The sequence below is a fragment of the Alligator sinensis genome, unplaced genomic scaffold (assembly GCF_000455745.1).
Source record: "Alligator sinensis unplaced genomic scaffold, ASM45574v1 scaffold471_2, whole genome shotgun sequence".
NCBI classification, from domain to species: domain Eukaryota; kingdom Metazoa; phylum Chordata; order Crocodylia; family Alligatoridae; genus Alligator; species Alligator sinensis.
In genome coordinates, this window is record NW_005842143.1 from 175,672 (window position 1) to 199,998 (window position 24,327).

Genomic DNA, 24,327 nt, shown 5'->3' on the forward strand with positions numbered 1-24,327 from the left:
CTTTCCCTAGCTCATCTGTTCTGCCCATGGCAAGAATGTGGAAAAATCCTTTCACAAGCACAATAATGCTTTATTTATGGTGCTGCCAGCAAAATGGAAAAGGAACTGGTATTCAGGAAGCTAAGCAGCAGAAGGGCGAATTTTGCCATACTATTAGCCATCTTATACTTTATTGCCAAGCCAATTATTCAAAAACCCTGCATCATGCCCTCCATTTAATAAATTGGTTCTACTTTCACACTACGTTGCCTTCACTGATCAGCAGCTGGGAGGTCTGCCTCTTTGAAAGGAGACTTTCACCAGTAGCACAAGAACTCCGGATAAATTTACTGTTAAGTTGATGCTAAACATTTATGGTTTAGAAAGTTCTATATTTAAGAGATTATGGTAAGTTTTCCTATTGAGTATTAATGGGCACATCCAGATGAGCATACATGTGTGTTTCCCTGGGGAGAAACAGTAGTGGCACATATTTGTATTGCTGTCTGTCCCTGGGGAATGCCCCTACATCAGGGGTGGGCAATTATTTTGGGTAGAGGTCCACTTACTGAGTTTTGGCAAGCCATCGAGGGCCGCATGACAGGCAGCCCTCGATGGGGCAGATGACTATTAATTTTCTAAAATTTTTAGGGGTCCTGTGGGCCAGAGAGAATGGCCTGGTGGGCCACATCTGGCCCGCAGGCTGCATTCTGCCCACCCCTGCCCTACATGCACACTCTGGCATGAGGCAAATTGCCCCAGGTGGGGCAGGGGAGGCTGGGGCCAGCATATGGGCTAACCCCAGCAGACTTACCTGGGGCATTTGGGGCCTTCTGGGGCTGCAGCAGTGATGATCCAATGTACAGGAGACAAGCTCTACTTTTGCTTTTGCTATGTGCACTGCACCGCTTTTTTAATCTGCATGGTTTTTGATACTGGGATTTTCCGGTATCTAAATTTAGCTCCACGCTGCAAATATACAGCACAGAGAACCAAACCATGGGCGCAGGGTGCATTTTGCGGAGCCTCAAAAGGCTCTGAGGTGCCACAAAGCACACATGCACACTCGTCCAGATGTGCTAATGTTTATATTCTGGACAACCCCCACAAGCAGAAAGATATCTATCTGTAATATGTCCAGAAGCAACAGAAACTTGAAACCTGCCAAATCAGTACATTTGCTGGCATCCCTGTATTTTCCCACTAGTGTGCTTTGAAGATGTACCTATTTATGAGAAGGCAATTCAGTTTCAAACTCAAATGAGAACTCTTGCCAAAAAGAGCACCACCTACAGGTATGCACACATCTGCACCAACACATTTGAAATGTGACCAAACATCCTTCAGGCTAGTGATTATTGTCAGTAACATCCTGGCTCATGTATAAATCAGGGAAATGGAACTAACAGCTCAGTACTAGTCTCCTCAACCACCCCATCAACTCCTAATATTTCAAGTTCAGTTCATTCTCAGGCTCTGGCATTCGGGCATAACCTTTCAAATAAAAGCACTGCTAGTCACTCTTATCCATGCTTTTTAGTTACAAATACAAATCATGATGTCGTCAATTAAGCAGGCAATTTTTTTTTGTGACTACCTATGCTGAGCCCAAGTAGGAATCTCTCTGGCACATTTGGTTCCTTTCAATCCCAGGTCAATATTCTAATTCCTATTACAAATCTTGCTCTGATTGCTACAAAACATATCTGCAAGTAACTGCAGTTCAGTTAGACAGGAAATAAAAGCTACACAAGCCTGGATGGACAATTTGTTTTAATTAAAGGCAAAGCTGATTTCAGCAGCTGCAGGTCTTGCACAGACAGACAAAAAACACAAAAAAGCTTACGACACAAACCAGTTTCTGTTGGGGATCCCCTTCCCTCACAACCCCAGACATCGGAGAGTGAGATGGGGAATCCCAGCCAAGATTCAGAAAACATTCCAAACACCAGATTCTCATGCAGAAATGGGACTCTGTGGCTGGGATCTGGCACTGTTGGGAGTGAGATGACGAACCTGGTTAGCTTGTCTAGGGTGCAAGAGTCAGTGACAGTTCAAACACTGGAATGTTGCAGCTGCCTGGGTGCACAGCTCAAATACACAAACTGGGAGGGCTGGAGAAGTACAGAGGGTTTTGGTTTATATAACCCCTGGGGCTGGGAGCTTCACGCTTTAGACCTTTCATAAGGAAACGTGTCTTAGAAATGCAACTGAGAACAGTAATGTTGCTAGTGTGTGGGTGCTGGGGGGACCCATCTTATCTGTATAGAAGGACATTAAATTTTAACATTTCCTTCTTGTATGCTATTTGGGGCTGCCCAGGCTCCAGTGTCACTGAGGCTCCTGCATGTGCTTTGCTCTGCAGCTGTTTCCCAGCTCAGAGATCCTGAATCATCTCTCAAAAACCCCTACTGCTAGCACAGCAAACGGACATTTAGATAGTTTCCATAACTTCCTTGGGACACTAACAGAAATGGCGTCCTCTTGTCTACATGAGATTTCCAGTCTTCCTCCCCCTAATAAATAACAAATAAAATGTTTTATTTCCCCTTCTGCGCCTGTTCATATGTGAACAGCACGATGTTTCCTTCTGTATGTGGGTTACACCACTTATATGTGGTGGCTTGCACATCATTCTGGAACTAGAAGTTAGGGGCTGCAGCTGTGTGGGAGTCTGTGGAGCTGATGCGTGCCGGTGGGATTGTACACACCATGCTGCCCAGGCTCACTGTCCTTGTACTCAGTCCTGCTGGACCCCTTGTTACTTGTTTGTGTGATGTTGCACATTGGGAGTAAAACTACTAGCATCCAGCGAAGAGGGAAGGGGATGGGGTGGTGGGAGAGAAAGAAAAAAAAACAAAACATTGAAAGCATCTACCTACCTATTAAAATGAGTCAGGCTGTGAATGCACAGACTACCCTGCCCTTTTTGTAAGGCTGGTCACTATGCTACTGTAAAATGTACAGGAATCAGAAACATTAATTTAAAACTCCAGAGCAATTACTTGCTTGTCCAGCAGAGCACTGTGATGCCCACTGTTGTCCCCGATTACAGCTCGAACACCTACAGCAGGAAGGGCATTTCACGCTGGAGTCTCTAACCCACACATGGGCTGCTCAGAGCCTTTGAGTGAAAGGTGAAGTGGTGTCAAGTGCCAGACTCTCCTTCATGAAACTCCTAACCAGCCCAGGAGATAGATCCCAACTCTGTCACCACCCACCTCTGACTGGAGCAGCAACTGGGGCTTTCATTGCTACACACTGACTACAAAGTACGTCTGTGTATGGAAGAATTCAGTGTGATCTTACTACTGAGACAGTAATAATAATAAAGATGTTTAGGAATAATTTCAACTACATTCCCAGTCAGCAAAGCAATCATTAATGGATTCCTAGTTTATCTCCCCAAAAGAGGAAAAGAATTGAGTTCTCATTGGCTTCTCCCATCTGCCCTTCATTCTCAGCTCTTACTTCCCATGTGGCTGGGGACATGCACGATGGAGAAGGTGAGAGGCGGTGATATCAGGTTACTGAGTGAGACAAACAGCAGTTCCTCCCTCCCTCAAGAGAGCATGGGGAATGGGAGAGTTCCTGATGTTGTTGTTTGTTGCACTGCAGACTTGTGCACACTCAGTGGGTTGGTGGAGCACTTACGCCCTCCTGACAGCAAGGAACAGAAGAGAGGGCTGCCACCTGCACAGGACTGTGTGGGCCAGTCCTGCAAACCCAACATGCCATGGTTTATGGAGCCGTCGTTTGCAAGGGTCACCACCTTATTCTCAGTGCGGTGGATTCATGGTGCCTTGTCCACGTTGCTGCTTCTGCTTCTGCTGCATTAGCAGCTGCTCCAGGGCTGAAGGTCCAGGATGCATCATGGAGCTGGACCAGATAGACTAAAAAATAAAAATGAATGAAAAAGGTAGCAGTAGCACCCATTTAGTTGGTGCTTGGGTGGAGAGGGAGGACTTCTATACATTCTCCAAGCAGAATATTTATACCATGCTCTTCACTCTAATATCTGAGATCCAGATCATTAACAAAGCACACTGGTTAATAAAAAAAACCTCTTCCATCAATAACCCTCTCTTCTTCCAAAAATATTTCCTTCTTTTAAGCTTCACCCCACATTAAACATGAAACAGAAATAATCCCTAGCTTAATTTTAGAGACACCAATATTCAGCCAACCTACTCCTTTTCCACATCATAGTCTACAACAGGGGCAGGAAATTATTTCGAGCGGAGGGCCGCTTACTGAGTTTTGGCAAGCCATTGAGGGCTACATGACAGGCAGCCGGGGTAGATAAATATTAATTTTCTAAATGTTTTAGGGGCCCCGCAGGCAGGACAGAATGACCTGGTGGGCTGCATCAGGCCCATGGGCTGCATTTTGCCCACCCCGGTCTACATTGAGAAGAGATTTTCACAGAGCTATTTGAAACCATGGTTGTCTCATGTCTGGTTCACTGTCTACCTAAATGGATCTTGGTGCAGGAAATCCACAGCTCCTGGTATTAATTTAGCTCTCTAGTATTTGGGACACTTTAATGTGTACTTTGCATTATGTCCCATGACCAGATCTCCCAACTTCACAGGTTGGCTGGAAACAGGCGCATAGCAAATATCTGTTCTGTCCTCTGCAAACTTAAATATACCTTGAGGCTCTCCATGAGCACAGCGGAGGAATCCTCCATGGAGGGGCCCTGGGCAGCCCAGGTGCCACTAGGAGTGCTGGTCTGATGCCAGCTCCTTTCTGAAGAGGAAGATGTTGCCGGGAGATAGTCCAGGCCAAATCCTCCCATTGCTAAAATGAAAATAGAGGACAAGTTAGAAATGACCATCACAAAAACACACTGCAAAGCATCAAACGCCAACTTGGAGTGTGACAGCTGGCTCTATCTCAACACTGAAACCCAACACCTGCCTGGCTTATCCGTTTTCCAACGGTCTGCAATCCTTCTGTCCCTGTTGTCTGGAGTCCCAATAGGTCCAAAGTTGGAGAAAGGAACAGAGTTGTGATTATGAGTTGGAGGGGAGCTTGGCAAGCTGCTAGGGTTGGAGGAGTGAGGGGACTGGCTGGCTGGTGTTGAATGGTCTATTGAACATAAAACAAGAGTAAAAAAGTCAAACAAATAAGCATAAGCATTATGAACATCTGAGACTTAACTCTACTATAGTATTAGTTATCGTCATAGGATTTTTCTCAACAAAGCCAGTCAGCTTATTACTACTTATTTCAAGATTTAAGAACCTACCAATTGCAATGCAGCACATACACAGTGATTACTTTAATTTAATAACCCAATACACTGAACACACAAATCCATATTTAAAACACTGGAGCTCTCCTAAAAAGTCCCACAAAGATATCTTGCCAACCAGTGGAACTGGATTCTCCAGATTTGTTTCAGATACAATTGGGGTACACTTTTAGTCTTGATCTCAAATTACAAATTATTAGTTTATTCAGTAGCCTGAGAAAAAAATATTTTTATATAAGAATGCTTTTCCTTAAAACCAATTCTTTAGTCCTTCTGAATGAAGCTTAAAGTTCAAGTTCAGCAAGTCTGCAAAAAAAATCTGAAAGGAATTCAGACCAGCAGTTAATGCAAGAAAGGGGCATGGGTGAGTCTGGCATGGCAGCACATCTATTTGGACAGAACACAATACTTTGTACAAGAGATCTAGGTATATTAAAGTAGTGTAACAGGTAGCTGGCTCGTGGGAGAGTATATCTTAAATAAAGATGCAAGGTGACAGAAAACAGATAGGAATGTCTTAACATAAATCTTCCCAAAATAAAGCCTATGCAATTGTACTGTTGTTGACTGAGAAAAATCTCTTCCCTTACATCTCACCTAGCAGTTCTTGCCTCTGTTGCACAAATCTCAGCTTAAGAACTGTTCTGCAGCTGATGCAAAAGAAATAAAATGGTATTCTGATCTCTTGGCTTCAAACCTGCAATTTCTTTAATATTAAATCCTTTCCCTCCTTTGCCTGTGCCTCGATTTACCTTCTTTCTATTTTAAAGCGTATGACTACATACTTTTCTCCATGACCCCTTCAGACAAAATTTCCTTTTCCTTTGAAATACCTTGTGAACTTAGTCTTCCTTGATTTTTCAGGACCAGGATGGAAGGAACATGGGTTTGTGCATCTTTAGAACTATTCAGCAGAGACTACAATTTCCTCCCCTTCCTACTTCTTAAGGATTTGACTCTTGTGATACCTCTACATCATACAATGAAGCAGCGTGCAGGAGTACTCAAGATAATTCTAGTACTAGAAGCAGCATATCTGTTTGCATGGTGCTCTATCTGGGCTAATATAACCAGAGTGACTATAATTATTGGGGATGGGGGGAGAGGAAAAGAAGGGCGGGGCCTGCATACACACACACACGCACTGGGGCAGCATGTGGCACTGCACAGAGCCAGAGCAGCTGTCAGGAGCACAGTGCTTTTCTCGCCAGAGCTGGGGCTGCAGGTGGGATGCTGCACAGGCTGCATCTGATTCACAGCTTTGGCCTCGTTCCAGCAACTGCATCCTGGCCATGCACCCCTGGGCCCAGCAGACTCAGCCAGCCCCAGCCTTGCACCCCTGTCCCTGGTTAAGGTAGGGCTGGGCCAGGCCAGACCGGGCTGCCTGCATCAGGGCTACAATATGGTGGCCTAGCCTAGCAGCGCATGGCTCTGGGTTGAGGCCAGAGCTGCAAATCAGCATGAGGCAAGACAAAGCCCATGCAGTACTCCTAGCCCACAGCGCCAGCAAAAAAGGCACCATTCTCCCTAGCACATCCCAACAACTACTCTGGCCCTGCCCATAGCCACACACACCCCAGAAAATCTGAGACTGTCCCAGTTGACAGTCCCGACATATGGTCACACTAAATATAACCTGCTTCTCAACAAGAATAATTACAGCCTGGGGGTAGGGGGAATGGCATGCTAGCATGGTTTTATTGGTCCTGGTACCCAAACTACTGTATTTTCTCACATACTGCATATCCCCAAATAAGACGTACACTGTGGTTTAGGAAGGCAGAATATAAAAAGAGGATTTTTTTAATTTTTTTTTTAGAAGTCACAGTGGAGCTGACTGCATGCAGCAGCTCACTCACCCTCAGCCAGCTTACTAGCAGCTTCAAGCAAAGGCTACTGTGTTAATGCTCTGACAGATGATGTTGAATTGGCAGCAGCTTTTGGCTGCTTAGCCAAAAGTTACTGCTAACTTGGCAGCAGCTGTGAGGAGGTAGAACAGGGCCTTCCCTGCTGCTTGCTGGCCTAGAGAGAAAAAACAACCATTACAGCACAGCATCTCCATGCTTCTACTCCAACAAAGAAAATCAGCTTTCCAATCCCCAATTTTGGAGGGCTGGATTTATGGGCAAAAGGGACATGTGGTATGACAAGAAGTATAGTAACTCAAGTATCCGTACAAATTACTGTGTTGTATAATGGAGGTATGCTCTTGATGTCATATTTCCATTCTCTCACATCACCTGCATAGTTTTCTATTAAAAAACTAAGAGACGTGATATGTATAGTCAGACATAGGATGGAATGCAAAAGGCTTAAGTCATCTTTGAAGATGCAAAAAACTTGTTTTGTTTACAGGTCACACTTAAGCAAACCGATAAAGACTTACCATGGGAAGATTTGAAATAGGAAAGAAGCCATATTAACATTATTACCTGAGCTGGCTGGAAGGGACGGAGACCAAGGTGTCCCTTCAAAGAGAGAGTATAGTGAGGTCTCCTGGTGGGTGACTGAGGGAGTGACCTCTGCTTTTGTGCTGGTATTCATATTTTTCCCATATACCTCATTGAACATACTGTTATTTGGGTATCTTTCCTACAAGATTAAAAGAAGTGAGTTTAATCCGAGTGCTAGGTATATTTAAAACATTAAGCCTACAGAAAAACTTGTGGGTTACAAGACCAAGCAAACTCTACTTTTATATTTAACAAGACTTTTTGAGATTTTATTTATGTGAACTCTTATTACACTGATTCAAAGGGAAAGTTTTCTCCAGCTAGACTGCAATCATAACTAGGTTTCTACAACTGGACAGTGCCCACAACATCTCTGCCAAGAGAACATTCACAGTCGTTATTTGGGAAACATATCCCAGCATAAAGAAATGATAAAAGAGAGGGAAAAGACAGTGGGGGCCAACCTTTTGGTAGATGTGCTACAAAGGTAAGCCCCACACCCTTTCCCCTGCCCAGTCTACTGCTCTGCTTTCTACTTTCTGCCCTATCTGCTGCTGTGTTTCTTGCCACCTCCCTGATCTATCATGTGTCACATTGAGGCTGCCTGTGCCACTTGTGGCATGTGTGCTGCCAGTTGGCCATGCCTGCCCTGAAGGTTCAATACTGGATCCTATTAAGGTCAGACACCCAGAGCCAACAAGAGTTTTGAGTATAGGTCTGCAGAATTAGGCATCAAAAGATACTCAAAGGGAAAATAATTGAGGCAAGGGAACCAAAATGACTAAGACACAAAAATTAAAAAAAGGCAAAAAACAACACAAAAAAACCAAACCCCACCCCCCATGCCTTGTCTGCAGAGAATAAGATTTGTATTGAGACTCCTTCCCAGTTTGTGCGTCTTTTCATCTAGAATGGCAGTTCTCAACTTTTTTAGACATGAGGCACCCCTCCATCATTTTTGTAATTTGAGCAGCACCCCATTTCATAAAACTAATTTTTTATTATCGTGCTTGCCTGCTTGAAGAGGGGCTGGGAAGGAGGAGGAGCAACCAGCAGAGAAAACCCTGCACTGCATCAAGTGGAGGAAGGAGGAGCAGCTGGAAGAGAAGAGCCTGTATTTATCTCCTTATGCTTATCTCCTGTTTCCCAGAAGCAAGCTTCAAATGGTAAGCACCACTATTCTACAAGAGAACCATGACAGTTTCTAACACTGGGGAGCTAGATGTTTGTTTATTTACCAGATTTATACACCAGTTATGTACCTGATTAAGAGAGAAGCCGGTGAGGGACAGGAAGGAAGATGACTGAGACATCAACTCCGATGGTTTTTCCAATAGGGACTTCTTTGAAGACCAAGAAAGGGAAAGATGCTGTTAGATATTTAATGTAGTACATACGGGCAAACAAGTATATTATGAAAAACATGTTTATCACTAAAACATTCAAAAATATTTTTTAACATCCAGGAAAAGACAAAATATTGATACATGCATTAGCCTGTCAAACCCATAATAGTAAATGAAATCCAAATAATGCTGAAGCATCAGCAGTTTCAAAGTCAGAGATAAAAATCTCAACCAAATTCTAAAAGGATCTGTCTGGATCAGATCACTGTTCTACTAAATCTGGTATTTTCCCTGGGCCTTGACTAGTCCCCGAGTCCTCAGAGGAAGTATTGTGAAACTAGATTTCTGCCAAAAGGAATCTAACCAAATTGCACAATGCAAATTTCGGAGCAAGACTGGGAGAGTTCTACGTAGATCCTCTAGAGGTGACTAGCTTACTCCCTGGCAGAAGATTTAAAACTTTATATGTAGCTCTGCCAAGTGTGGTGCTATTTGTTACAAAATTATTGTTCTTTTCTAGCTACTCTAGAAATGTTTACCCCTCCTACAGCAGTAAGACCACATGTTCGGTCCATTTTTATTGGTCCGTATATTCTTGTTTTCAGAATGAACTTAAGAGGAAGAATGGCCAGGGTCTCAAATTCTCACAGGGACACTGACTCTCCCTTGTCAACTTGGAGTCTCTCTCCCCCTTTTAAACCTTTCATCATTGCTAACTCTATACTTCTCAGCCAAGTACTGCACTAGATTTTTTCACTCAGTTCCAAGAACTAAAATCACCAAGGAGGTGAATAAATAAATAATAAATAACAACAAAATGAACCTAGGTTTTTTGGTATGATGATCCCATACTGAGGACAAGGAAAGAACATGGATCTATTTTTAGCCAGTTGAACTGTACAAGTCAGAAGTGAATAATGCAAGTCATAATGGCATTTAATCAAAAGTTAAAACTAATGACCTTAGTCCAAACCATCTTACATGTATACTACCCTCAGCAGGCAAACTATATGTTCTCACATGTAACACACACCTTCCCTGCCCTCCTCCCCCTGCCAGAAAAAGTGCAACAAAATCAGGGTGTGTGTATTAAGCAGGGAAGTTAATTTTCTGCCCAGGGTTGGAGGAATCAACTTTGATTCCTGTTCCACAGTGTAGCAGGTATTGCATTACTATTCAGGCAGCTGAAGGAGTAAACTGATTTAATGCTTCATTGTTCTTCAATTATCTCTTCTTTTTAATGGTTTTGATGTTTCACTAATCAAGCTAACCATTCTTAGGGCAATTTTACTCTCCGCTAGCTAGATGTTCCCGGTCTCTCTAATTTCACAGCCTTAGAGATTCTTTAGCTCTTTTCGAAATCACAGATCCACTCAGGGAGACCAATCTTCAAACAGCAGCTAGGGTTTGAGCTTTAGTTAAACAGGAAAATGAGAGTGAACCAGCTGAAGATAAGGCTCTGCCCCTGCTCTATGGAACCATGACTAGAAAATTCTTTTCTCCATACTGGCTTAAAAAAACCCACAAAAACCACAAAACCAAACCATACCCCATTCAGGGGTATGCTGTATGCAAGACAATGGGGTTTGTTTGTTTGTTTTTACTTAAAATAAAAGCCTTGGGTTCGTCCCTAGAATTTAGGCCCTTGTATCGTGAACCCCACCAGGTGCAATCCTGTAAACTTAACTTGGCCGGGACTAACTTGATCCTTTGAAATCACGTTATAAAATCAGACAAACGTCATGTTTGCATACCTACACAACACACCTGACAGTAAAAAAGATGGTCTTGCCCCACTGCTTAGCAAGAATCAACCTGAATGCAATAAGAAGGCTTCACCAGGAAGCTTCTGAAACAGCACATATTGTCTTGTGCGAATTTGTTTATATCTGTGTTGCTGTTACTCAGGATTATGTAAAATATAAATCTTATGATTGAAATCAGAAGTTCCAAGCAGGTTCCAATTATTTTCTAAGCGGCATTTTTTTTTTTTTTTTGCTTTGAGTCTCTTTTGCATTTAAAAGACGAGGATTTTTTAATTTCATATAATTCTTTAATAAGGATAAAAATATTTCTGGGTTACAAGCTAGTTTTACCAGTGTTTTGCCGTAACCAATTCTTTCAGTTCACTCCCCCATTTACCCTAGAACAAAGGTGCTCAACTCCTGGCCCATGAACCAATATGGTCCATGAAGCCAAGGCATCCCACCTGCAGGGCTCCCAACAGGTTGGGAAGTTTGGCAGCATAGAAGCAGTGGCAATACTGCAAGCCCTCCCCTGCTACCAAATTTCTCAAGTCCTGCACAGTCCATCAGGGGTGAGCCACACCTCCCTCCCTCCTACCCTCCCCCAAGCAGCTGAATCTGAGTGAGGCTGCCCCCCCACCCCCGAAATAATAAGGGTAAACTGGACCCTGCTATGTCTACCCTGTGCACCGGATCAGGCCTAACAGCCTGATCTGGTCTATGGACAGACCAGGCACTGTCCATCCAGCCCACAGGACAAAAAGGTTGGGTACCACTGCTCTAGAACTATCCCCAATCTCATCTAAATCATGGAAGATATGGTTTTACAGATGCTGCATCAAAGGTTTCTCCTGTGAACTTCATTTTAAAAACAAAGAAAACAGCTATTTTGATTTTGGAACAAACTAAGGAGATCAGGACTTAGATCAATAGCTATTCATTCATTACACTTCCTCCTCATTTATCCAGAGCCAGTGAGCCACCAGCTTGTTTAGATTCTCAGAAGCTCAACAAGGGAAAACAGAATTTCATGCATCTTACAACCTCACAGAAAATTTTTTAAAAAATCCAGAATTAGAGCGAGAAGCAGCAGAATTAAGTCAAATACATACAAAGAGGCTTCGTCCAGGAAGAGAGGCGAGAGGCCCCAGCAGAGCTGGGTAAAGATCAGGAGGATTAGAGAAAATCAGCTCCTCCTCCTCCTCCAAGGCAGCCAGACTCTTTAACAGGTCCGGAGGAAGCAGAGGAGAGCTCTTGGGGTCCTAGTGACAGAAATGAGCACAGTGAGACATAGCAAAGGAATAGGAAGCGAGACCATAAAAAACAGAGCAGACCAGACGGAAGAGCATACAGAAAACAGGATTATTATGAGCAAATAGGTGGCATGCAAGAGTGCAAGACAATCAAACACAGTGCAACACAAAGGAAAGAAATAAGAAAAAGAGGAACAGAGATAGAATGTTAAGCTGATAGCAAAGCTAAAATCTTGTCCTTACATATATTGGAAAGAATGATGCAGCTTTCCATCAAGTAAGTTTTCTGTAATTTGTATGAAGAATTTGCTTCCCATTCCATTATAATACCTACCACTTGGAGACAAAGGGATTTGTCTTAAAGAAAAAGGACAAACTGGACCTGAAGTGTTTTTTGATAGGAAAACATGACTTTTTTGGACAGCTGAACCATGAGTGATTTAACTTGTTAATAAATGTCACATCTGTGTGTTGATGTGCGTTTTTTGTTATTGGAGAGTCTATTTTATGCAAGAAACATTTCCATCACTAATGGAAATAGTCTTATGGTCCGTAAGTCAATGCACCACTGGGCAAAAAACAATCTTCATGAGCTGAGGAAGGAGTAGGCAAGAACAGTCCTTTTACACCTGGCCTAGTTATCAGAACAGCCATAAGTACACATTGTGTAGCACATCTTTGTTCATTTTGTGATAGTTAAATCCAAATTTGCAGCATGGTTAAGATCTCCATGCTGGGGATGAGGCAGTCAAGGGCACTGACACTGGTTCCACCTAAATCTGATATCAGAGCATAAGGTAGCATCCTTTATATCATCTGGTTTTCCTCTTTTAAGGATCAGCTACTGAGCTAAGCTGGCCTCTTATAAATCATGAGTGCATACACACACACACACACAGGTCTATCTAATGCATGGTTTAAAATGGAAACTAGCTTCCTGCTTCACCTTCCTTATAAAAGCTTCCTGAAAGCATCTGTACCTTAAACTGTTCTTTATAAAGCCTGATGCAAACAGAATAAAAATTAACTGCATTGTCTGTAATAGTAACATAACTTAATGAAGTAGAGGGCTAGGGAAGCAAGACATCCATTTCTGCTGTTGCTCTGCTTGGTTTCCTTGCAAACTGAAGCTGTGAGGGAGGGAGGGAGGAGTTAATTTTCATCCCCATGCTGGATAACATCAGGTAGTAAAGGCACCCAAGACATTAAATTTAGTTTTGTAACTTGTCTCATTATATTTCATAGAACTGAACAGGTTGGTCTTTTGTCCTCTATTGCTATACAACACAATTTTTCCTCGGTGTAGTCCGCTGATATTCTCTGCATCTATTTCATGAGTGTTGTGAACATTTTGCCAGTCAGATTGTGATATGCATTTTCCAGTTTCCAACAAACAGGAAAGATCTTGTTTCGCAGTGCAGAGAAATTAATGTCACACTTTTATGCTGAGTGCGACTTAACAGTACCTTGAGCCAGAGATTTTCATAGAACCTGCTCCCATAGTCCGACTAGTTAAGTTGCAGATACAGTAGCGATCATATCAATACCCTGATCTTGCTGCTAGCCAGATGGCCACATGCCCCCCACATTTATCAATTTCCTGCTACAGTATAGGCCGAAATTAGAACTTCCCATTCAGGGACATCAGAGCCTTACTGATCTTGATTTGTAAAATCATATGCTTACCTCAAAAGCCATCCTGGACACAGCGTCCTGCTCTGGACGGAAGACACCTTGCTGTCGTTTCCCCCTGCGGTCCATGTTATTCTGTTGTGCCATAACTCTATTATCTGGCAGGCCATAAGAGGAGTCCCAGTAAAATTCTGGCATCTTGACTTCTGAGGGATTCTGGTTATATGGCTCCATGGAGAAAGGCTTCATTTTTTTCTCTAGAGGCTGCTGCTGCATCACTTGAGGCTGTAATGACTGTTCAAACAGTTTTAGGGGGTCCTGGGCCTGAATATAATAGGGCTGCTTTACAGACATCATCTTTCCCAATGAACCTTGGACTTGAGGAGGACTCCAGAGCTGCTTTGATGAGTCTGCCTGTGGATACTAACAGAGGCACACTTTCATTAGGAGGCACAAGCAAAGAAATGTTAATATAAGTCATTCAGTTAACTTCCATCTTTCATGTACAAACCTTGCAAGACAAATCAATTACAGATTTTTCTATTGCATTCAGTGAGCTGATGTCTCACTTGGCATCATTTTATTGTTTTGCAAGACAGACAGATGCCTATTATACACATGATCCAACTTTCCATGTTCTTATTCAAAATGTAAGCATCTCAGAAAACACTTGCTTCAGATGCCCTATGTCCTTACACAGGTTTTAAGTCAGCTCCCAAGAATCAGCACTCTCTTCCAGTCTGACTACTTCATGCCCTTTCAGACAAAGTACTGATTCAGCAGTGCCTTAACATGGTACTTGAGCCTTCCGCTGCACTTTGAAACCTATATTTATGCTGGCGAGCATGGAGCAAGTGTAACAAGTGGATGGGAATGAACCAGTGACATATGCTTACCTTAGGGTTATCAAAAATCATCCAGCCCACAGTGCTGCAGCATTGGTTTTCAGGCCAGACTGGACCCACAGACCAGCCCCACACCCCTGAGCTAGCGCACAGGGCCAGTTCGATGCAGGCAATTCATGCAGCATGCTTCCTGGACCAGTCCTATGTGTTGTAGGGGGATCACAACCGACTGGCCCTAGGTGCTGTTTCTGGTGCATGGGTCTATCCGGACCAGTCCCAGAAGCAGTGTGCAGGGCTCCTCACCCGAATCAGCTTCCTGTGCAGCATGAAGCATACACCAGCCACAGTCTGGGACTTGTACACCATGTGGTATGCAGGGTTGGCATTGGGAATGCACTGCACACAGTGCCTGTGCCAGACTGACCCTGCATGCTGACTCCAGCATACAGAAGCAGTCTGTAGGCCCAATCTGGTCCCAGAGCCAGTGTGCCAGGCCAGTCCAGCGTGTGGAGTTGGTTTGAGACCCACAGACTGGATCTGATCCACAGGATCTTTGAACCTCCAGCTTAAGTGAAAAGAACAAATAGCAGGGAATAGGCATGGGTGAAGAACCAAAACCACTTCTTTATTCAGACAGGAAAGCACTTGGCTGTCTCTGAGGGCCTAACAGAAACATCTCATTAAATATAATACCTTTTACCCATCCTATGAACAAGTTGTATGCAGAAGGCAGAATATATAGTGCATCTTCTGACAATGGAGGCTTTTCAAACTTTCATTAGTGGGCTTTAATTAGGGAGTTGTCAGTCCACAAAACAAAGTCCCATGCCCAGGACTCTATGGGAAGACAAGTGGTCAAAATTTTCAGAAACAGGAACTTTAGAGCTGCAGTCCTATTTCAGGCACTGCCTTATGACAGGTTTTTCAAAAGCATCTAAGCAATTCAGGTGTCCTGGGCTTTCACAATGTGTTAAAATGGCAGCCAAAACTCTTGGGGTATAGGCAATATCTTTTAGTAGACCAACTAGATAATTGCAAAAGAATTCTTTATTTGAAAGCTTTTGGGCCCAAACACCAGCACGGCTATAACAATTGTCCCTTAAATGGTAACTGCATCTGTCCCTTTCATAACTATGTAAAACACCGAAGACCTTGGCTGATTGTACACGTGACGGGGGTTCTGCTCTCCCTAAACTGAAATGGTGGGTTTTTAATTGTGATAATTAAAAACCCACTGTTTCAACCCCCCCACCCCAGGCAGAGCCTGCCCACAGCCAGCTGCCAACCAGCTGACCCTTGAGCTGCAGGGGGCCCTGGCCTTTCCCTCTGCAGCAATGGCGCTCTGCGGGGCTGCCCACTGCAGAGGGAAGGACCAGCCTTCCCCCCCACCCCCCAGCAGCTTACCCCACCAGCTGCAGGCAAGCTCTGTCCAGGATGCGAAATCAGGTCCCTTGCTGCTTCCCACTGGGGTTTCCAGCACACCATGCATTGTCCCCGCTGCCTTCCCGCTGCCTGCGGCTGCCCAGGAACAGGATGACTTGGCCCTGGGGCAGTGCGGGAAGGCGGCAGGAGGGCAGCTGGGTGTGCTGGCAGCCAGAGAAGGTGACGGGGACAGTGCATGGGATGCTGGAAGCCTGCCAAGCCCGAGCTTCTGCAAGCCCACGAAGGTTTCCAGCATCCCATACACCCTCCTTGCCACCTCCAGCTGCTAGCACACCCACCCACCTTCCTGCTACCTCCCGGTGTTGCCCCAGGGAAAACCTGGGTGTGCTGGCTGCTGGAGAAGGCAGTGGGGACAGTGCATAGGGCACTGGAAGCCCAGTGGGAGGGCTCATGGATGGATGTATCGCTGCAATTTGTTGGGTAGCAAACTAAAATACATTGGGATGTGTTTTAGTTTGCTACATAACAAAGTCATTTACAGTGCCACTGCACATGTATAGCGACACATTTAAACCGCTATAAAAGGGCAATTTTGTCACATGTACAAGTGCCCCTTGATATTTACCTGCTGGAATCCAGAGTGGTGAGGTGGACTCTTCCCTAGCGCCTGAACAGCTTTTGTAGGGGACTGCTGCTGCTGGGCCAGAGCCTGAACCTGAAGCTGGCTTGCAGACTGTGCTGTTGCCTGAGCTGGTAAGGATGAGAGGGGTTGCTGGGAAGGCGGTGGTGTTTGCTGAGGTCCCTGGTTCATTGGCCCTGGTCCAGAGGGCCGCTGCTGGCTGTATGGAATGTGGGACTGTTTCCCACCTTGCACCTGGTTTCCTGCAGGTGAGTGAGTTGTAGGCTGAAGAAAGGTTCCTGGGACAGAAACGCCACCTGGGAAAGTGTAACCTGTGCTCATGGAGAAAGCCACAGGAGGGGGAACGACATACGTTGGAGGTGGGAATCCTTGGGGGAGAAAAAAAAAACAACGAAACACACTTTTAAACCATTGGACACTCCTTGCTATGACAGGCCCTGTCATACAATACAAATGTTTTGCATTTTCTGCATTTAAACTAAGTTACAGTAAAACTGACCCATCATTTCATAAGAACAAGACTTTAAAATTACCCCATAACCTCTTCTGCACATTTTCAAAAGCCAGGGAGAAGTCTAATGCTAGGGAAAAGTTTCATTATTAAAAGTTTCTTCAACTACCAATCTAGTTATTGAATATAAATCAACAGCATCACTATGGGAGATTCCTGTAATTCACCAAACTTAAAATTAAGCTAGTTTCTGTTCTCTTTCTTTTACCTTCCTGACATTTTTTGACATACTACTCTTTGGATACTCCTTCATGCAATATATTCTGCCCAATACTGAGTCACTCAAATGCTTGACACTGATAAATAATTTACTAAGCTCTCCCAGGTGATCTCAAGTGACTGCATTAATTTATCTAAAAAAGTAAGTGGTACAAAACCAAACCTTTAACTCAGCAAGCCTGATCTTTTTCCTGTAGTTCACACTACCTGAGGCAGCTAAGAACAATGTCTGAAGCTTCTCTCCCAAACCAGACTTTCAGCTGTTAAATTTAATGAGTAACTGAAGGATCTCTCTTTCTCTGCCCCCACTTCAGTAGGCTACAATTCATAATGGCAGCTTTGGCACTTGTGACAAGTAGGGTATAAAACTGCTTCTTGGGTATGTGTAGAGAGGGGCACATGTGCAGCATTTAATACTGCAAGATCCCTCCAACAATGCAGACGGACAAGAATCCTATATAAACAGCAACACTAGTCATTACACATATTTAAATAATATATTAGAAAGCTATCACTAGACTTACTACAGTAGAAACCAGGATGTAAAAACAGTAGGTGAAGAGCTGATTTTCTGTAGTTTATGACAAAAGAGAAACTATAGCCTGTATAAATACTACTTTAAATATGTAGAGGATTTTAAAGTTACTTTACTTAGGCCAAACATGACAAAATGAGTATAAGAAGATTAAGGAGTTTCATGACAACAAGTACTTAACCAGCACAACTTAAGGCATGCTACATTTGTATGCAAACTACAGACTTCATGGATATGGAGATTCATTCTGGAAAAAAAAAATAAAAAATCAAATAACCTATTAAAAGTTCAAATAAGGAACTTCTTACCTTGCTTCAGTTCAGCTCTACCCTTTAATTTCAGTCAATTCCATAACCTAGAAATGAGCATTTTACAAAAATACCTGCTGCCTTGACACATACTTCCTTATTTTCTATCACAAATTTCTTAGGCAGCCAAGAGTAAATGGTACTTCAGAAGGGAATCAGTTGATTTACCTGGCCTGCTAGGAAGTGGAGGAAAGGCTCCCGGGTGGTGAATGGGGATAAACTGGGAATTGCTTGCCTGACTTGGAGTCTGAGTTACCGGTGTTTTCCTGGCTTCAGACACAGGTGTCTTCCTCATCTCAGTCTGAGATTTCACCTATTCCAAAGAAGAATCACAAAAAAGCGAAGATAAAATTACAGAGTTTGTTTTTGTTTGTTTTTTTACACAACTATCCACAACAAGGCTCAGCCCTAAAATGAAAAGCTAAGATTATCTAAGGTATATTTATTTTACCCAGGTAACCAGGGTATGAAGATTTGGGAGATCAAAGTTCACCTTCTTGCTTACGCCGTGATTTTGAGCAAGTTACTTGGCCTTTTTATGCTCCAGTTCCTCACATCCGAAACAGGATAACTATAATTCCTTATCTCACAGGAAATTAAGGCAGTTTCCACTGAAGCCTAGACACACCCACATCTTAGTGATGGAGGCCATATAGAAAAGTACATAAGATAGTCTCCATATACAAAAGTCTTACATTACTAACAGTAAGTTATCATGCATGAGCACAAATGCAGTCCAGAACTGAAGCTACAATATTTTTCCCAAGCCACTGCTCTACTCTAAGGCAGTATTTGGGCAAAGCCGTGTACCATGTGAAGCATGAAATGACTCAAATAATGCAACGCAAACCCTGAAATGATGTGACAGCTCCCCACGCTTTGCTAATCCAGGTCCATTTTTTTATTCACTGCCCACCACTACCTGCACATTATCCTGTGCAATTTCATATTCAGCTTATTTTTGCTCTTCTTATTTTCAATGGAAGAAAAATTTTGTAATACGTCATGAAAATTTAGGTTCAGTGGAACAATTATATAAATTATAAGATTTATGCCAAAAGTTAAGGGGCTGCATACTTGCTTTATACAGAAGAATATGTAATAAGTGCATTAAAATGCACACTGCAGGGTCTGTTTTAAAAGTACCACTGATCAACTGTTATTTTTAAGATGTATTTTATTTTTCTTGATTTTTCCTATTTATTAATTATGCTTAGCTTGACCAGATTTTCCCCAAATTGTTAAGTGACCCTGCATGGTGGGGAAATACAAGTAAGTGTTTCAGTTTAATTAAAGATCACAGAATTGTCTCAATATCCCCCAAAATGTTTTCCATAAAAGTTAAAAATATAATAATTATCTTATTTTGTAAACAACTTGAATGATTACCATAAAATGGATGCTAGTCCTATTTTGTTTATATTATGTATATAAGGAGGCTTAGAATACTCTCACCAAATAGAGTTCTTCTCCGGTTAAGGGTTAAAAATTACTTTAGAAATATATATATTTTCTGTAGTGCTTTAGCAATTTAAGTATTAGAAGATAGTAAATTTGGTTTTATTGGTTTCTTTAGTTTCCTAACTGGTAGAACAATTTTATATTTTAGTCACCGATTAAGCATTTTCACACTTTAAACAGAGATGAACCCCTTTGATTAAGATATAGTTCATTACCACCTGCAGATTGAAATGAAACTCCTACTCAAAAGTGACTCAGGTGCATTTCCAAAATCCCCCACTTAAAATGGTCAAGTTCCTATTTATACACCTAAACTTAAGCTCCTGTTCTCCCCCCTGCCATCTTGCCTTGCAAGTTTCTAAAGAGTTTGCAACTTTATTAAAAAACATGTCCATTTAATCATTCCACCATTTAGTTATTTTAGAACTGACTATGATTTTATGCTACTAAGATTAAAATTGCTATTTTTTTTTAACTTCACGTTATAAAACACTCATGAGTACATTTAATTTGAAGCACATCAGTAAGTTTAACTGATGTTCATGAGTCATTATGTATTTGCTCAAGTGTTTGCAGGATCAGGGCCTTAGTTTTCAGCATTTCAGATATGCTTACAGCAGTTCAAAGATAACCTTCCCGCAGAACAATTAAATTTACATTTATAGTTCATTATAATGTTTAAAGCTGCAACAGCAATACATTTTCCAATCTATTCTCAAAGACCATGCTCCCAATTTTAACTTGTCTCTATTTTTCAAAAATAAAATCAAGACCTTTAAATAATTTAAAGTTCCCTAGATTTAAAAATTCTAGATTCAAGTCCCCCATTCAACTGAAAAGGATGATACTGCCAGCTGCTTCCACAATGCACCTAAAATTTATATAAATAAATCAAATCTTAGATGCAACAGGAAGGAGCTGGAAGTATATCAAATACAAAGAGAAGGGGACTGGTGGTAAAATTTCCTTAGTGGAACAAGTGACATTATTTTTACACACACATTATTTATATAATGCATTGTGTATATATGTATCTATTCATAATACATATATAATACATAAATGATATATAAACAGATCATATAAAACACATTACATAAATATATTATAACCAGGGACCCTAGTTTTCTGTTTAAAAATCACACATTCTCTGATTAAAACCCCCAATATCTATAATTAAGATGAAATGCCATTACATATACATAGGTATCAGCTGAACACAATATTTTATTGATATAGTTACAATTTAAAAGCAATTTGGAAACCTACCAGTGCCTCAATCACTATAATAACATAAATTATAAATTCTGCTGTTTGATTTTGGTTTTTTTATCATGGAAAAACATCTGGCCCCAAGCCCCACACACCACCCTGGCTGGACAGCAGCTCCAGCCCTGCCCAACTCCCTCACTCACTATGGGGGCCTCAATTTTACCTCCCCCCTCAACTTACCTGTGGGGAGCTGCTGTCCAGGCTGCCTGGTGGCTACGTGCATGTGTACCTGCACATGGTGCTCCCTACTGATCATCCTTCTCCTGCTCCCCCCAACCCCTTGCAGGCTGGAACGCTGCCAGTTTGCAAGGGGAAACCCACCATTTCCCACATTTTTCGCCTTTAAAGGAGAAAATCGGGGCTTTTCTCCTAAAAAATGAGAAAAAACAGGTTTTACTGAGTTTTTCCATGGCTAATGGAAAAGCCAGATCCCCGACTATAACAATACATGCAGTAAAAATATTTTCTTTAATATATCACTGTTATCTTTTATCTTACAAATCATCTCATTTTTATTTTATCTATTCGCTAATAACCCTTATTAGAATTAAAATGCCAGAGAAATGCAGAGATGACAATGCCTTCCTCAGGCAGTCAGCACCCAAACCCTTAAGGAACTTACAGGTCAAATTCTCTACCTTATCCTAAAGAGAGTACGCTTCTAGTAGGAAACACTACTTAGCTATTAAGCCTTCAAACTTTGCCTAAGACTGCACGTTTGAGGAAACTCCAGAAAAATATTAGCAGACCACCAGTTAGCCAAAGTCACACTAAGTCCCAAAGAAATGCCTGAAGTAATTCCATGGTAGATCAATCAGTCCCTAGTAAGTAAAGACCCTAAACCACCATGTCACAGTAAGCAAAGGTAGTGAACGTATCCAGTAGTCAACCTGAACAATGACAGTGTTGGAGCAGAGGCAGGAATCTGGCTTGCAGGCCAGATAAGGCCTGTGATGGACTCAGTTTCTCAGAAGCCCCTGCATGCATCGCTTCAGCTGGTTTCCATGGAGACCCAAGAAGCAGTGGGAACAGGGTTTCTATGGACACTGGCCCAAGCAACAGCATTGGCAGGGTACGTGGCTGTACAGGGAGCTGCTCCAGGGCCAGGGCTTTGCAATGGTAAAAGCACAGGCTGGAGCTAGGGTGGAACTGTGATCTGCTGTCCGCACACCCCAGGCAGGGACATGCAGGCAACACATTGTGGCTCTGCCCTGGTTCCAGCCCACACTGTCACCTCTGCAAAATCCTGGCCCTGGAGCACCTGCATGCCCAGTTGTGTGCCCTGCTAACACTGCTTGGGCATCTCCATGGAAACCCCAGCACCACGCTGTCATAGCCCCACCGCTCCTGGGGTCTCCTGGGGCTAGAGCAACATGGGCAGGGGCTGTTTGGAAATAGAGTCCAGTCGCTGGCCGGATCCACCATTTTGCCCACCCCCATGCTGGAGTGATATTGTAGCCACCGTGGTCGAGGAAACATGCAAGAAATTTTGTGAGCAATATATTTTACTGGACCAACTGCATAGCTGGAATCATTTTAGACAAGCTTTTGAGTAACATGCAGAATGCCTTTCATTTGAAAATTAATCCTAATCATGTAGTCAGTACAATAAAAATAAAAAGAACAAACCAAAAAAACCCACCAACATTACCCATGATTCAACTGGTGTCAAAGCAGCTGAGACCAGTGATCAAGGCAGGAGAACACTGAACAAATAAAACCTCAACAGTATTTGCTAAACTCAGAATCAAAATAAAACCACTGGTTTCCAAAAAACTCAGATCAGGATACTTCACCAAAACTCTGGCAGACACAGTACTTCCCCCCTCACACATAGACATGTTTTCCAGACAGCATGCCCCCCCACACACATGGCTCATGATTTTTTTCTAGGTCTGTATGTGATTTTGAAAAATTAAGTTCTCTAGAGAGGAGCACTAAAATGAACAGGGAATTCTACAGGTATTTCCATAAAGTGACTGCACACCAGAGATATTCAACATGTAAAGGGGGTGTTTTTTCTGACTCCCAGCACCATCAACAATCTTGATATCTGACAGTCAGTGTATGTGCTGGCCCATGAAAGACAAACACTAAGATTGTGCAGGCCCACTTGTTCTCGTATACACCCATGTAACTCCATCACCTCAAGTTAATATAACAGTACAGGTATTCCTGGGACTTAATGTTGTTCCAGTTAACGTTTCATTATTACGTCACTGATCTATTACAGAACATACTTATTTAAAGTTGCGTAATGTTCGGTTATAACTTTGTTTGGCCACCGCCTGCTAATAGGCAACTCTTGTGGCATAACTGGATTCACTTAATATCGTTTCGCTTAAAGTCACATTTTTCAAGAACGTAACTACGAGGTTAAGCGAGGAATAGCTGTACAAACACTACAAGTATAGACTGTATTAACTGCATATTTTGTACTATGCACACAAGAGGTGTTGGACTGTTAAGCCGGAACTGCAGTTTTTAACAAGGAACTTCATACAGAATTAGTTTAAAGCAGGGCTATCTAACTGGCAGCCCATGGGCCACTTACAGTCCTTGGGGTCCTAGTCTGAGCACTACTCCCGATATTGTTCTTTTAAAGTAGTGTAACACGGGGTGAGAAAATGGGGCACATGCCCCAGGTGCCACCTAAAGGGAAAGGTGCTGGCAGGACAAAGGGAGGGGGAGTGCCTCAACCCTGGGCTACTGCTTACCTTGCTCCTGCCAGCCTGCAATTTCTAGCTCCTGAAAGCAACCAGTACAGAGAATGGGTAACACAGACTGCAAGGTATTCTGGGAGTCCAGTTTCCTGAAGTAGCAGTTTCCTACTGTTCAGGGAGAATTGAACCTTATTTTGCTGCCAAAAATCAGCATTCTGGCCTCTGGACACAGGGTTCAGTGGTAAAAAATGGGGTGAAAGCTCCCTCCCCAGAAGCAGTGAACTCCACAGTTATGGAGGTGCTGGCATCATGTAGTAAGGGTGCAGGAGGAGCGCTTGCCATGCACTGCACACAGCATACAGCCCTCAGCCTCTCAGAAGTTGGACAGCACTGGTCTAAGGTATGGGATACAAAGTTACCTTCCAATGCCTGTCCCAGATCCCCCAACCTACCATGGTAAAAAATTGTGGCTTGTCAGGAAAAGGCAGAAATCACTTACACTTAGTCATCTTATTCTATTACTTATTATTTACATTGAAACTGTAATTTAGTGCTCCAAAAGGATACCATTTTACTACATACTGTACCATACAAACAAAAGATGGCCCATTCATGGCCTGAACACCTTACCATAATGTAAGACAACAGACAACCATAGCCTCTGATTCTGAGCACACTTACCTGCACTGCCACATTCTGCTTTCCTGCCTCTTGCATCTTCTCCAAGCTGCATTTCTTGGTCTCATTTTTCCTCTTGTTGTTGTCCTTTTTTCCATCATTCTTATTGGCTATTATTCCTTTGCTAAAGTCTCTTCTTTCCCT

The 24,327-nt window shown here is 42.7% G+C and overlaps 1 protein-coding gene across 1 annotated transcript in view; it reads right to left on the bottom strand.

Annotated features, from left to right (window-relative positions):
- Positions 1-1,500: 1,500 nt before the first annotated feature.
- The window catches only part of SMG7 (SMG7, nonsense mediated mRNA decay factor), an 83,800-nt gene continuing 60,973 nt past the window's right edge, over positions 1,501-24,327 (bottom strand). The window contains 10 exon segments of the mRNA XM_025206158.1: positions 1,501-3,872; positions 4,634-4,782; positions 4,903-5,073; positions 7,672-7,831; positions 8,955-9,035; positions 11,896-12,045; positions 13,723-14,091; positions 16,522-16,904; positions 18,278-18,422; positions 24,187-24,327. The exon segment at positions 24,187-24,327 is cut by the window's right edge and continues 6 nt beyond it. Of these exon segments, the coding sequence (XP_025061943.1) occupies positions 3,759-3,872; positions 4,634-4,782; positions 4,903-5,073; positions 7,672-7,831; positions 8,955-9,035; positions 11,896-12,045; positions 13,723-14,091; positions 16,522-16,904; positions 18,278-18,422; positions 24,187-24,327 (1,863 nt within the window). The 3' untranslated portion in view covers positions 1,501-3,758.